Raw genomic sequence first — 13,969 nt, forward strand, 5'->3', positions numbered from 1 at the left:
CCGGAAGGCAAACACCCGGCCCCGGAGGAGATGGGTGACGGGCGGCTCCGCTTTGATCAGAGCACCCAGCTCCGCTGCTGTGCAGTTTGCATGGTCGGTGGCTCCTGGACCACGTTCCTAGAAAAAGGAAAGGCACTTCGGAGAGGAAATGGCTGGCCGAGTTGGGAAACTTGATCAGGGACGTGTGGATATTGTTCTCTGCTGCTTCCTGCCCACCCCCTGGCTTTGTTTATCTCCTGCTTCTCTGTTCGGGCTGTGGAGTTAGTGATCGGCTCCTTTTACACTGACTGAGTGCTGACTTCGGGGAGGGGCGCCACCCGCTTGCTCCCGCGGCTGCTAATCAGCGATGGAGCACCTGACGCTGGGCCCGTGTCCCCTGGTGAGCACCCCTGCTCTTAGATCGCCCGCCATAGCGCTCAGAACAGAGATGGTTTCAGCTTCGTGCAGGAGGTGGCACTGTCCTTTTCATGCTTCCCTTCACCCTCGTCTGAAAAGCCAGCTCTTGCCACGGTGGGAGTTTCCCTGCGCAGCCTCCTGAGCTCACATCCTTCCTCCTTTCTCAAGGCTGGACGTCGGCTCGGCGTTTGTCTGAATTGGGAGCTTCACCTCTCATTTGATCAAAGATGTCCTCTTTGCGATGCAGAGTCTGACTGCACCGTTGGTCAGCCCGACCCTCCGGGTGAACCCCAGTCACCCTGGGCGTGCGTCTGGGAGGGGGTGGGGAGCAGGTGACAAGGTCCAGGGGAGGCTGCAAGTGGAGCTAAAAGGAAATTCAGAGGCCTGTCTTCCTCTACAGATTCCAGACCAGTTAATGGGTTTCAACCTTTTAACCTTAAAGACTTGCATGTATTATTTTTCCCTCTAAGACAGTGTTTATCAACCATAATTTACAATTATTGTTTCCCTTAGGAGAAAGATTCAGTTCAATTTGAATTCTCTCTGAGAGAGAAATGAAATACTAAAAACTCAGATTTTGTGGGGTAGGATTGAGCCTTGGGAGGCCCAAGCCATTGCGGTAGGTACGATGTCCCCCCCTCCCCATCCCCCCAACCAGTTTTTGCCCACTTGGGGGTGGTGTGATCCCTGCTGAGCATACTTGCTCTGAGGGCTCCACGTTTTGGAATAAGAGCGCCCCCTAGGGGCCAGGTGCCTTATGTGTCACCCCATTCAGCGCTCCCAATAGTCTTCCCAGGTAGGTGCTCTTGCTGTCATCAACACCTTACAGACAGGAAACCACAGCACAGAGAAATTGAGTGACTTACTTGGGTCACACAGCTGTTAGCCAGAGGAGCCAGGATTCAGCTTTGGGAAATCAGACCCTGGAGTCCTCTCACTCCCTAGGCCAGCGGTTCTCAACCCGTGGGTCGCGACCCCTTTGGGGGTCGAACGACCCTTTCACAGGGGTCGCCTAAGACCATCGGAAAACACATATATAATTACATATTGTTTTTGTGATTCATCACTATGCTTTCATTATGTTCAATTTGTAACAATGAAATTGGGGGTCACCACAGCATGAGGAACTGCGTTAGGAAGGTTGAGAACCACTGGGAGGGAAAGAGGTCAGTGACCCCGGTCAAATAGTCAGGTATTGCATGTTTTAAAAATTCTCGTGGCGCAGCGGTTGAAAATCACTGACTTGGCATAATGTGTTCGAGATTCATCTATGTTGCACCATGTATCGCTGCTTCATTCCTTTCACGGCTGAATCCATTGTACGGGTATATAGTTAGAGCTTTGTAAGCCCTGCGTTGGGCAGAAATGAGAGGGTTCCAGCAGCACAGCTTTGATGTAATAGTGCAGCGGGGGGCGGGGAGGAGGCGCTGAAGGGGAAAATGAAGCACCTCCTTAGTTTAAGAAGAGACACCTCAACCTCTCTTTTTCTTCCATTTTCCCCTCAGATTGTGAGGTGGTCAGACTGTTGTTTGCCGTTAGCTTGCAGACCTGGGGACCCTTACCAGTTAATTGCCAAAGCGAGCGTGGATGACTTCAGCAAGCTGGGGGTGGCGTTCATGGAAGACAGACTCCAGATGGCTAACGGGTTAATACCCCAAAAGATTGTTTGTAAGTAACTTTAAACATTTTTAATTTTAATATATATATAATATATTTTTATTGATTTCAGAGAGGGAGAGAGAGAGAGAAACATCAATGATGAGAGATAATCATTGATCGGCTGCCTCCTGCATGTCCCACACTAGGGATCGAGCTTGCAACCCAGGCATGTGCCCTTGACAGGAATCGAACCCAGGGTCCTTCAGTCCAAAGGCTAACACTCTATCCACTGAGCCAAACCAGCTAAGGCTAATCCTTTATAATAAAAGGCTAATATGCAAATCAACTAAATGGTGGAACCACTGGTCGCTATGATGTGCACTGACCACCAGGGGGCAGACGCTCAATGCAGGAACTGCCCCCTGGTGGTCAGTTTGCTCCCACAAGGGGAGCGCCACTCAGCCAGAAGCAGGGGAGCCTCTCCCACCTCCATGGCAGCCCTAAGGACCCCTTGGTGGACATCCCCCAAGGGGTCCCGGACTGCGAGAGGGCGCAGGCTGGGCTGAGGGACCCCCTGCCCAGTGCACCAATGTTGTGCACCAGGCCTCTCTATATATTTTGATTTCAGAGAGGAAGGGAGAGGGAGAGAAACATAGAGATATCAATGATAAGAGAATCATTGACTGCCTCCTGATTGAGCCCACAACCCGGGCATGTGACCTGCCTGGGAATCAAACCATGATCTCCTAGTTCATAGGTCAACGCTCAACCACTGAGCCATTCCTGCTGGGCTGTTTGTAAGTAACTTTATTTTTTTATTTTTTATTATTTTTTAAAATATATTTTTATTGATTTCAGAGAGGAAGGGAGAGGGAGAGAGAGAGAAACATCAATGATGAGAGAGAATCATTGATTGGCTGCCTTCTGCACGCCCCCTAGTGGGAATCGAGCCCGCAACCTGGGCATGTGCCCTTGACCGGAATCGAACCCGGGACCCTTCAGTCCACAGGCTGACGCTCTATCCACTGAGCCAAACCAGCTAGGGCTAAGTAACTTTAGATGTTTTCATTATAGCAGACATCATAGGTGATTAGCTTGCGTACTGTTGAGTACTCCTATTTGGTATGACTTACTAGGAAGTGAATGCTTATTCCCAGTTTAATTAAGCCAACAGGTTATGTTTTCATAATAGTATAAAATTCATATATGTGCCAGGTTCTTTTGAGGAGCTTACCCCTGAGAATAGCATGAGGGCTTTTAAAATCCTTAAACAAGGATATCCCATAATCGCACTGTCTGTGAGCTAGCATGGAAATTCAGAACCTGTGGAATAGTTACTAGTATTTTTCCCAACCTCCCACAGAATAACTAGTTTCTAGATTGTAGTGTGATTGAATGGAAAGCATAGGTAGTGTTACTATGAAGTTCTAAATCTAATTTTTTTATCTGAAATATATACTATACATACCATAATATTTTGGGGCACATTTTTAAAAAATTTTTTTTTAAGAAACATGCAAAATGGTCTTCCTTAATTAGGCCTCAAAGCTGGCTTTCAGGGTCCAGGAATGTCTTCGTTGGTGTCTTGAGCAAATGACTGTTCCTTACCAGGTCGGAGGTTTGTGTAAATCACTTACTTTTCCCATTTGCCATGTGCATGTGCCGAATCCCATGCCAGGTGCAGAGCAGGTGCTCAGTAAATGGGTTTTGAATCAGTGATTGTAAATGATACTCCAGTCCTGAGAGCAGACACTGGAAAGACCCTTCTTCCAGCCCAGCCGAGGGGGCGCCCTGGGAGTGGCTTTCCCGGGGGTGTGCTTGGAAAGACCCAGAGGAGTGCCTTTCTGTTTTGTCGTTTCATTATCATATCGGAGAGGGACACCCAAGAAACTGAATCTAGAAGGAAGTGGGCAAAGTGACCTCTCAGAATCTCACTTTCTTCACTCGTCAGCCAGGGAATCTGAGATTTTCCGATTCATAGGTGTTGTGAGGCCATCAGGGGCCCCCTCCTGGCAGGTGGGAGCACTTACCTGGTTCCAAAGGACACCGCAGGGTTAGGTGGGGAGGCCATGGGCGCCCAGGAACCTGAGGCAGGGAACGAAGGGAGCACCGTGGGGTTTTGAACAGAGCAGCAGGACAAGCCAGAGAGGTGACTGAGTGTCTTTTCTGCTCATGCGTCAGCGGTGCACCTGCAGGACTCCACTCTGCAGGAGCTTAAGGACCAGGCCACGACCAAGCCAGCCCGCAGCCTGCAGCCGAGCCCTGAACCTGCTGTCCAGGGTGAGCCTGATCCAGGCGTCATGGAGCACGTTGGCAAAGATGACCCGGCGGTTCTTGGTGCAGAACCCACCCCAGGGCGAGGCGGCGCCTCCGGGAACGAGGCCGCTGGGGAGAGCGACAGAGGAGAGGGCTGCACCGAGCTCTGCGGCCTCCACCTGTCTAGTTGCCACGAGTGTTTGGAGCTGGAGAACAGCACCATCGAGTCCATCAGGTTTGCATCTGCAGAAGACATTCCCGATCTTCCCTACGACGCCAGCGGCAGCGGGGAGGGTGCGGCTGAGGCCGTCTGCCCCGAGAGAGAAGGGAGGAGAACCAACCTCACGGGGAAGGCACCCAACATCCTCTTCTACGTGGGCTCCGACTCCCAGGAGGCCCTGGGCCGGTTGCAGCAGGTCCGGTCCGTTCTGGCTGACTGCGTGGACCCCGACAGCTACACGCTCTACCACCTGCCGGAGGAGAGCGCACGCCGAGACCCATGGCCAGACAACTGTCTGCTGTTGGTCATCGCCACCAGGGAGTCTATTCCCACAGACGTGCACCAGAAGTTCCTGGCCTACCTCTCCCAGGGCGGGAAGGTGCTGGGCCTGTCTTCGTCCTTCACGCTGGCTGGCTGCCAGGTGACCAGCAAGGACGCGCTGCAGGAGACGGTCCAGAGCCTGGTCTTCTCCAAGGCCGACCAGAGCCAGGTGACGCTCAGCGTCCTGAGCAGTGGCTGCGTTTATGAGCAGGGCCACGGGGAGCCGCTCCGCCCGGGCCAGCTCCAGGGCCACCTGGAGAACGAGGACCAGGACAGGCTGATTGTGCAAGTGCCTTTTGGAGCGCGTGGAGGAGAGGCTGTGCTTTGCCAGGTAGGCGGCGGGCGCCCCTGTGGTGATCTCTGGGTACGCCTGACGGGGAACGTGCCTGCACAGCTGTGCTTTGCCAGGTCTGAGAGTCTGCATTGGGGGCACTTTTGACCTGTGGCTGGGAGTTTCTGCTGATGTGAGTAGATGGGTTAGATCAGGGCTTTCCTGTCGCGTGAATATCTCGTCTAACCGGAATACTCGTGATGGAGGAACGTTATTTATTTCAGAGAGAGAGAGAGAGAGAGAGAGAGAGAAACATCAGTGATGAGAGAGAGTCATGGATCGACTGCCTCCTGCACGTCCCACACTGGGGATTGTGTCCACTAACAGAATTGAACCCAGGACCCTTCAGTTCCCAGGCTGACGCTCTATCCACTGAGCCAAACCAGCTAGGGCGGAATCTTTTTATTGAATTAGGGAACTGTTTCCTTTTTTGTTGTTTTAATTTTTTAAAGTATATTTTTATTGATTTCAGAGAGGAAGGAAGAGGGAGAGATAGAAACATCAGTGATGAGAGAATCATTGATTGGCTGCCTCCTTCCTGCCCCTGGCTGGGGATCGAGCCCACAACCTGGGCATGTGCCCTGACGGGGAATTGAACTGTGATCTCCTGGTTCATAGGTCGATGCTCAACCACTGAGCACCCCAGCCGGGCCGTTGTTTTAATTTTGTATGCTGTCTCTTTCCAGCCCTCCTGAGTCCTTTTGGTTTTCTGACCAAACATTTTTCAAGGGTATAGGTTTGTTTCTCTACCATTTTCCCCGCTCATTTGTCCCTAAAATGCATATAAACACGGAATCTGGACATTGGGACAGATGAACATGGGCAACACGGAAATCAGGTTTTCTCTAGGTTGCAAACCACATGGATTTGTTTTTGGAGGCCTAATACATGTTCGTCTTATCTTTCTCTCTGCAAATACGGTAACTATGGTAACTGCACTCTCAGAAAATCCACTCTAAAACCCCACTTCCTAGGGCCGTATTTCAGTTTTGAAGAGCGAACTTTACCGCCCGGTGCACAGACTTGGACTAGAAAATTGATTCGGCACCGTGGTGACCGTTCCTCCGAGCTGCACAGCAGGTCTGCTCGCTGCTGCGTCTAAATGGGCCCCATTGCTGCCATAAAATCCGATACTGCATGCGTCGCTCCAGGAAAAAAGGCGATATGATGCAGCTTCAAAAATCAGATTCAGGGGATTAGCGTGTCATTTCTGATCCCAGACGACTTCCAGTCTCTGGGGCAGGGTCACTGCTCTCTCCTCAGGCCTGTGTCGCGACGATACCTCGCCGCCGAGATCAACCAATAAATAGCATCACAGGCTGGTTAGTTCCCTCTTGCCCTGTTGGATTTCATAGCCTTCATCTTTGCCATAAACCGAGTAATGATGTAACCCAGTAAGAGGAGGCTAAGTACCGCAACCACAGCTGCACAGTAGGTGGTGGCCTGGCGGCAAGGGGTGCCCGCGACGCTGTTGCCGTCCGTCACCACGGGAAGAGGGGGTCTGCAGCCCTGGCCATGCCAGGCAGGTTGGCAGGGACACTTAAGGCTGTGGATTATGCTGACATTGGGTTATCAGAGGGGGAAGGAGTTTGGCATGAAATGCAGATAAAATCTCTACAATGGATTAAAAAAATATCTCTACATATATCTATATCTATATCTACCTATCTATATATATATATAAACAGGGTGGACAAAAGTAGGTTTACAGTTGTGAGTACACAAAACACAGAATTTATTCTTGTATTATTACTTGTTAATTATTGTATTATATTCCATACAAACAACCTACTTTTGCCTCACCCTGTATATTGTATATATGTATATTTTATTGAATACAAATTTTATTTGTGTAAAAATTTTCAAATTTTCAATTAGAGTTGACATATATTAGTTTTAGACATACAACATAGTGATGAGACATTTCTGTACCTTATGAAGAGATCGCCCGATTAGGCTAGTACCCACCTGACACCACACGGAAATAGAGCTTTTTCTTGGTTAACTCGCCATGTGGCAGAAGTGGTTCCACTTCACGCAGAGTCCCACCCACGGCTGGAGGACATTGCCTGTGTCCTTTGCTGTGGGGCCGTACTGTGCCTTGTCGGCTGTTAGCTGCCTCACCCACTAGGTGCGAGTGGCGTCCCCTCCCGCTGATTGCCCAGTGAGAGTCTGATCTGGAGGAGCTGTGAGTTCCCGGACGTTCCTCTGTCGTAAGACCTTTCATGGATAGGTGGCGCTGTTTCAGTGTTAACTACATGACACAGCCTGAACCAAGTGCCTGAAGTTCCCGATCTTAAACTCAGTCAGGTGAAGGGGGTGTGGGGCAGGCCTTTCCCGGGTCCCCCCAAGGCACGCATCTGCCTGGATTCCTGCAAACACACTTAAAGGCGGCTAAGGGGACTGCCTCCCCGGCTGCTGCCCAGTGGGTATGGCCACCAGGCAGAGTGGGGCAGTCATATACTAGTAACCAAGTGAAGTGACTTGCCCAAGGTCCCCAGGCTGGTCAGTGGGAAAAGTTGAGACCTGAGAGAGTTGATTACTATCCTGGGCCGTTTCCACTGTGGCCTCTCGGCCCGACAGTCACGGTTTTCCTAGGCCCGTGGTCGGCAAACTGCGGCTCGCAAGCCACATGCGGCTCTTTGGCCCCTTGAGTGTGGCTCTTCCACAAAATACCATGTGCAGGTGCGCACGTACAGTGCGATTGAAACTTCGTGGCCCATGCGTAGAAGTCGGTATTTTGTGGAAGAGCCGGTATTTTGTGGAAGAGCCACACTGAAGGGGCCAAAGAGCCGCGTGTGGCTCAAGAGCCACGGTTTGCCGAGCCGCAGTTTGCCGACCACTGTCCTAGGCTCTTCTGAATCTTCTTACTGCTTGGCGTTACCTTCTACATGTTCAGGTTCTAAGGTATATCGTGTCGCTAATTAGAAGGATCACGGCCGAGTTTTCAGAAACACTGCCAAACACCGTTTTTGTGAATGTTCTGATGCCCCCCCTTATGGAGTGGTGCTTCCCCCTCAGGTGCACCTGGAACTACCTCCCAGCTCGGCAGTCGTGCAGACTGAAGAAGACTTTAACCTGCTCAAGTCCAGCAACGCGAGGAGGTACGAAGTCCTGAAGGAGATCCTGACCACCCTCGGCCTCAGCTGTGACGTGCAGCACGTTCCTGCCTTGACGCCTCTTCACCTGCTGCTGGCGGCGGAGGTGAGTGTGCTCAGCGGAAGGCCACCGAGGCGCCCTTCTCCAAACAGTCACCCTGGCCCTGGCCGGTGTGGCTCAGTGGATAGAGCGTCGGCCTGCGGACCAAAGGGTCCCAGGGTTCATTTCCGGTCAAAGGCACGTACCTTGGTTGCAGGCTCCTCTCCAGCCCGGGCCCTCGTTGGGCGCGTGCAGGAGGCAACCAGTCATTGTGTTTCATATCGATGTTTCTCTGTCTTCCCTCTCTCTTCCACTCTCCCTAAAAATCAATGGGAAAATATCCTCGGGTGAGGATCAACAGCAACAACAAAAACGGTCAGCCTTGTCCTGACTCGTCCGTGGCAGCGGGCTTCCACTTGGATTTCTATTTTTGATTTTTCTGTTTGGGCCTCTGCACAACCTTAAAGATGTCCAAGTATAACTAATGTATTTGGCGTTTGCATCACAGGGAGGGCGAGAAGACTGTTAGAATTTAGAAGGTGTTAAGTCTTAAAACTCTGGCCCTTCCCACGTGAAGGGAAAAGGGTCACTGTCTTATGTGCCAGGAGGTACTTGGAAACCACAGTTGCGCACTTGGGATTAAAAACCGTCCTTTGATTTGGACCCTTCTCAGCGAATCTCTGGAAGGGAACATCCCCAGTTTTGTTTTATTTTTGTGCTGACGCCTGCCACCTTGTGGCCAACCCTCGCTGTGTCCACCGGGAAAGGGCCTGAGCCGGGAATGCCGGCGGGGATTTTCCTGGCCTGGTGTCTGCATTTGATGCCTGTGGTTGGTACCTGGTTTGAGCAGGTTGCTAAGCCCAGGTGAGGCTTCTTGCCAAGCTGTCAGTTTCCTATTAATTGTGGAAAATTATTCTGTGGGTCTGTTTCTGTTGCCTTCCCTAAATAGGGGAGGGGGTGAGTATAGTGACATAACCAAGCAGATTCAGCAAATACTGACTAGCCCAGGTGACTCTAAACACCACGCTTACCTGCTTTCCTTTGAAGAGAATGCACTCTATCTCCTACCCCAACATTTAAAAGAGGAGGAGCCCTCCTTGGGTTACACTTCATCCCGTGGCAAACGCTGTGCAGAGCAGAGCAGAGCAGAGCAGAGCAGAGCTGTGAGCCTCCCGTGGAGAAGACAGACACAAAATCTGGAGCATTTCAGAGTAGGGTTTTTATAGGAGTATTTGAGGACTAGATGAAATAGCATATGTGGAAGTTCTGTGTAAAGAGTACAGTTATTATTATTTTTAAAATATATTTCTTTATTGATTTCAGAGAGGAAGGGAGAGGAAGAGAGAGATAGAAACATCAATGATGAGAGAGAATCATTGATTGGCTGCCTCCTGCACGCCCCCTACTGGGGATTGAGCCCACAATTTGGGTATGTACCCTTGGCTGGAATCGAACTGGGACCCTTCAGTCCACAGGCCAAAGCTCTATCCACTGAGCCAAACCAGCTAGGGCAAGAGTACAATTATTGATATTAAGATTAGATTGTTGAGAGGTTAAATTACAAGAGTCTAGTGCTTTTAACAAATGACTGGTGATATAGGTAATGATTTTAATTTAAAAATTAATAAAGCAACAGATGCTTTTTTTCCATCTAAGAACATTCTTTTACTAGAGGCCCGGTGCACGAATTCATGCACCAGTGGGTCCCTCGGCCTGTCCTGCGGGATCAGGCCGAAACTGGCTCTCCAACATCCCCTTAGGGGTCCCGGATTGCGAGAGGGCGCAGGCCAGGCCGAGCAACCCCACCGGTGCACGATCGGGGCTGGGGAGGGACGCAGGAGGTTGGCCAGCCAGGGAGGGACCACGGGAGGGCTCCAGGGCCTGTCCGGCCTGTCTCGCTCAATCCCGATCGGCTGAACCTCAGCAGCAAGCTAATCTACTGGTTGAAGTGTCTGCCCCCTTGTGGTCAGTGCATATCGTAGCGAGTGGTTGAGTGGTCTTAGCATATTATTAGCATATTACGCTTTGATTAGTTGAATGGACGACCGGATACTTAGCATATTAGGCTTTTATTATATAGGACTAGAGGCTTGATGCACGAAAGTCTTGCAAGGGGCTTGGCCATCGCAGCCGCCGTGGCTTGCCTTGGCCCTTGTAGCCACGGCAGCTTGCTTCGCTCTCGCAGCCCCGGTTTTGTCCGGAAGGTTGTCCAGAAGGTCGTCCGGAAGGTTGTTTGGCTGTCCAGTCTAATTAGCATATAACGCTTTTGTTATTATAGATTGCATTTTCATTACACAGCGTCTAGTCAGTCTGCACGCTTTTTAATGGGTGCTTCTGAGAATTAATGGTGTGACTTTTGTTTGCACCTGCATCTCAGGAAATCAAAGCTCGCCGTCATTTATCTGTTTAGTGTGTTCCGTTAATAGAAGGAAAAAGCTCCACCTCCATCCATCTGGTGACTGGAGTATAAAAAAGTATCAAAATCAAGCTGGTCCTCAGAGCTTCTGCTCTTGTAGACGACCCCCCTACAGACCTGCCACCTGGCGGAAGGGACAGAGCCATGCGGGCATGGGGAGATGGGACTGTCACTCTCAGACACCTCCCCCACCTCCTTTCCTGGGCATGGAGGGCTGAGGCTGGACACGTGAGGAGGTGCCTGCCTTCCCCGGAGGCTCACGGCCAGGGAGGCCAGGGAGCAAGACAGACCAGGGCTTGCCCTTGACCGCACTCCCTGACCTTTCCCCGGGAGTTTTGACCTTGCTGGTCTTGGGACTTGCACCTCTTGACTCTTAGAGCAATGGAGAAGAAGGTGAGCCCAGACTTCCTGTGAGCAGAAGTTCGGGACTCGAGGCTTTTCCTGGGCCTCCTTGAGGGTGGCTATAACCCTAAATACCGAAGGGTTTGAATCGGGCACGTGCTCACATTACAATACACAGCAGGTGCTTCCTCCTCTTGGGGATCCATGTCCGCCGGTGGATTGGTAACCCCTGTTCACAAACCATGGACATGAGATGCTTGAACAAGATCAAAGCACGTATTTGTTCTGTAGACACAGATAGTGCACAGACTTCAAGCCCGCCAACCCCTGGACACATCTGACTTCGGAGAAGAGTAATATTTCGAGTCTCCGTTTGCTCTGGTTGATCTTAGATGTCTATGTGGCCTCCTTTTCCCTCCCAACGGCTTCCCTCCGAGTTGTTGCACTTTGGGAGCCCGAGGAACTGAGCAAAGGAGAGCATGTCCTTGTTTTTTAGTGCTTATTAATTTCTCCCAGAAGAGTTGGGCTCCGCTGTGGGAGGGAAGGGAAGAATTTAGGGCTTTAGAGTGTGTTTTCCTGGGATACACGTTCTGTACATGAATGTGAAGGTGGCTACTCACCCACCGTGACGGGCTTTCTGGGGCGGCAGGGGGATTCCTGCTCTGCTCCTGATGCCGAGGCCCAGACGTTTCAGAACAGCTTCTGGGCCCTGTGCTGGGGGCTCCGTGTTGGTAGAGACGGCAGGTTGGGACTAGAACCCTTTGCATCTGCTTTGCTTTCCCGCAGCCTTCTTAGTAGGTCTCCTTGGTCCCCATGGAACGAAGTCGGCAGTGGAGAGTTCTTGGCGTCCTGGCACCCCCGGGTGTTCTGCTTCCTGCGAAATACTCTGTGACCACACGGTGGCGCTGCGGAGCTAGGCTGCCTGGTCAACAGACACCCTGGCACCATAAAGTAGTTCGGAGGCTTAGTTTTTCCCTCTCGACATCACCGTGTAATTTCACAGTATAATTTAGTAGTTTTCCATGATGCTGGCGACACTTTCTTCTGGGTCTGTAGCGATGATTTCAGTGTCACAGTTCATAATATTCATCTTCCATTCAACATGGACTGTGTACAAGGTGCCATTACAGGATGGACTATGAAAGAACCAAATATACACACTGGTTATCTAAATAGTTCTACTGCATGCCAGCTGTGTTTATACAGTTTGGGGCCTAGACACTCGCTCTTTATAGCAAATAGCACGGAAGATTTATGAGGTACCTCGTGCTCCCACGTGACCGCGATATGAATGAAAGAGATTGGCACGGGATCCGAGTAGAAAAATAGGCCCAAAGTACAGCTGGCCCCTGGTATTTGCAAGGGGCGTGTTCTGAGACCTTCGACACCCAGACACCACAGTATCGTGTGATTTCCGCTGCACAATCCCGCCAGTATGATTTTGCGGTGCCACAGTGCGTGATCAGACCAGGCAGCCAGCTCTTGAGGTGCAGACTGCTGGTGGCCAAGTGTACCTCCTCTCTGACCGGGGTCTAGCCGGTTCATCGAGCCTCCCAGGGGCGGGATTGAAATTCGGGCCTCAGCAAATTTATGATCTGTCAAAGTAAACCAGTAAAACACATGAGCATATGCACACCACACGCATGTATCCATAGACAAAAGACTGGAAGGAAATACAGTACATACATGGTATATTTTTGGGTGGTGGGCTAAGAGCAATTTTAGTAGGCTTTTAAAACTTTCGTTGTATTTTTCAAATTTTCTATAATGTACATGCATGTATTATTTTTATAAAGAGCAAAACCAGTTATTAAAAATTAAAAACCAAATTACTCTATGTCAGTAGACTTTGAAGGCATTCCATAAATGATCAAATCTTGAATAAGAGGCAAAAAGTCCCATATAGTCCTAGCCGGTTTGGCTTAATGGATAGAGCGTCAGCCTGCGGACTGAAGGGTCCCTGGTTTGATTCCGGTCAAGGGCACATCCCCTGGGCTGAGGGCTCGATCCCCAGTAGGGGGCGTGCAGGAAGCAGCCAATCAATGATTCTCTCTCATCATTGATGTTTCTATCTCTCCCTCCCTCTCTGAAATCAATAAAAATATATTTAAGAGAAAAGTCCCATATAGGTGTAGATATTTGGCATCTATATTAATTTTATGAAGACTATTAGCTTTGTTAGTAAATGACTCACACTGGTGAATGACCATTAGGCTTTATGTGGCTCTCAGGCCCCAGGTGTCCCGGGCTCCTGTGGGTGGGAGGTCCTTCCGGTTCATAATTGGAGCGCCCCTCCTCCCCCCACACCCCCCTGCTTGGATGCAGCAGTTTCTTGATGGAACCCCTTGAACTATTTCTCAGAGGGGACCACACTGGTGCTGACACCTAACGGTGAGTCCTTTCCGGCAGGTGACCTCCTTTCCAGGGTGTGGGTGGAGCGCCACACGCTGGACCCCAGGGTTCTGTGGAGCAAGATTTTGGGGCGGCCACCACTCCGACCTGCCATTGGTGGTGTCGAGAAGTTAGCAGGAATATGCCTTCATTGTGGGGGACATGAGTGTGTTTATGAGCATCACCGATTTTATAGAAAAAACAGTTCTTCCCCTTACAGAACCTAAAGTCCAACTGAAAAACCCCCTCTTGCTTCCATTTTGGTCTCTGCCAGGGACATGGCAGAAAGAAGAGGGTGTGCAGTGGCGGCCTGTGGGTCTGCCCCGCACGGATGGGGGAACCCCAACGATGCAGACAGAGCCTCAGCCTCCTTCGTCCCTGCAGAGCAGCTGCCTGGGGTCCCTTTCCATCCCCCAGCCCGGGCGGAGGAGGAGGAGGAGGAGGAGGAGGAGGAGGAGGAGGAGGAGGAGGAGGGAGGGAGGGACAGTGCCCAACCACCCGCTCGCCCCTTCCCCTGGGACACCCCGCTCCGGTCGGGGAGCACCAGGTCTTTCTGAAA

General features: G+C 51.0%; 1 protein-coding gene across 2 annotated transcripts in view; it reads left to right on the forward strand.

Moving 5' to 3' along the window:
* Window positions 1-13,969, forward strand: part of HLCS (holocarboxylase synthetase) — a 157,817-nt gene that overhangs the window by 15,161 nt on the left and 128,687 nt on the right. For both annotated transcript variants that reach the window (XM_070407214.1, XM_070407213.1), the window contains exons 3-5: window positions 1,902-2,064; window positions 4,177-5,123; window positions 8,145-8,327. In XM_070407214.1, coding sequence (XP_070263315.1) covers window positions 2,013-2,064; window positions 4,177-5,123; window positions 8,145-8,327 — 1,182 coding nt within the window. In that variant the 5' untranslated portion in view covers window positions 1,902-2,012. The remainder of the gene's footprint in view (window positions 1-1,901; window positions 2,065-4,176; window positions 5,124-8,144; window positions 8,328-13,969) is intronic.

The sequence above is a fragment of the Myotis yumanensis genome, unplaced genomic scaffold, assembly GCF_028538775.1.
Source record: "Myotis yumanensis isolate MYYU_CA2020_CCGP unplaced genomic scaffold, mMyoYum1.0.hap1 SCAF_2, whole genome shotgun sequence".
NCBI classification, from domain to species: Eukaryota; Metazoa; Chordata; class Mammalia; order Chiroptera; family Vespertilionidae; genus Myotis; species Myotis yumanensis.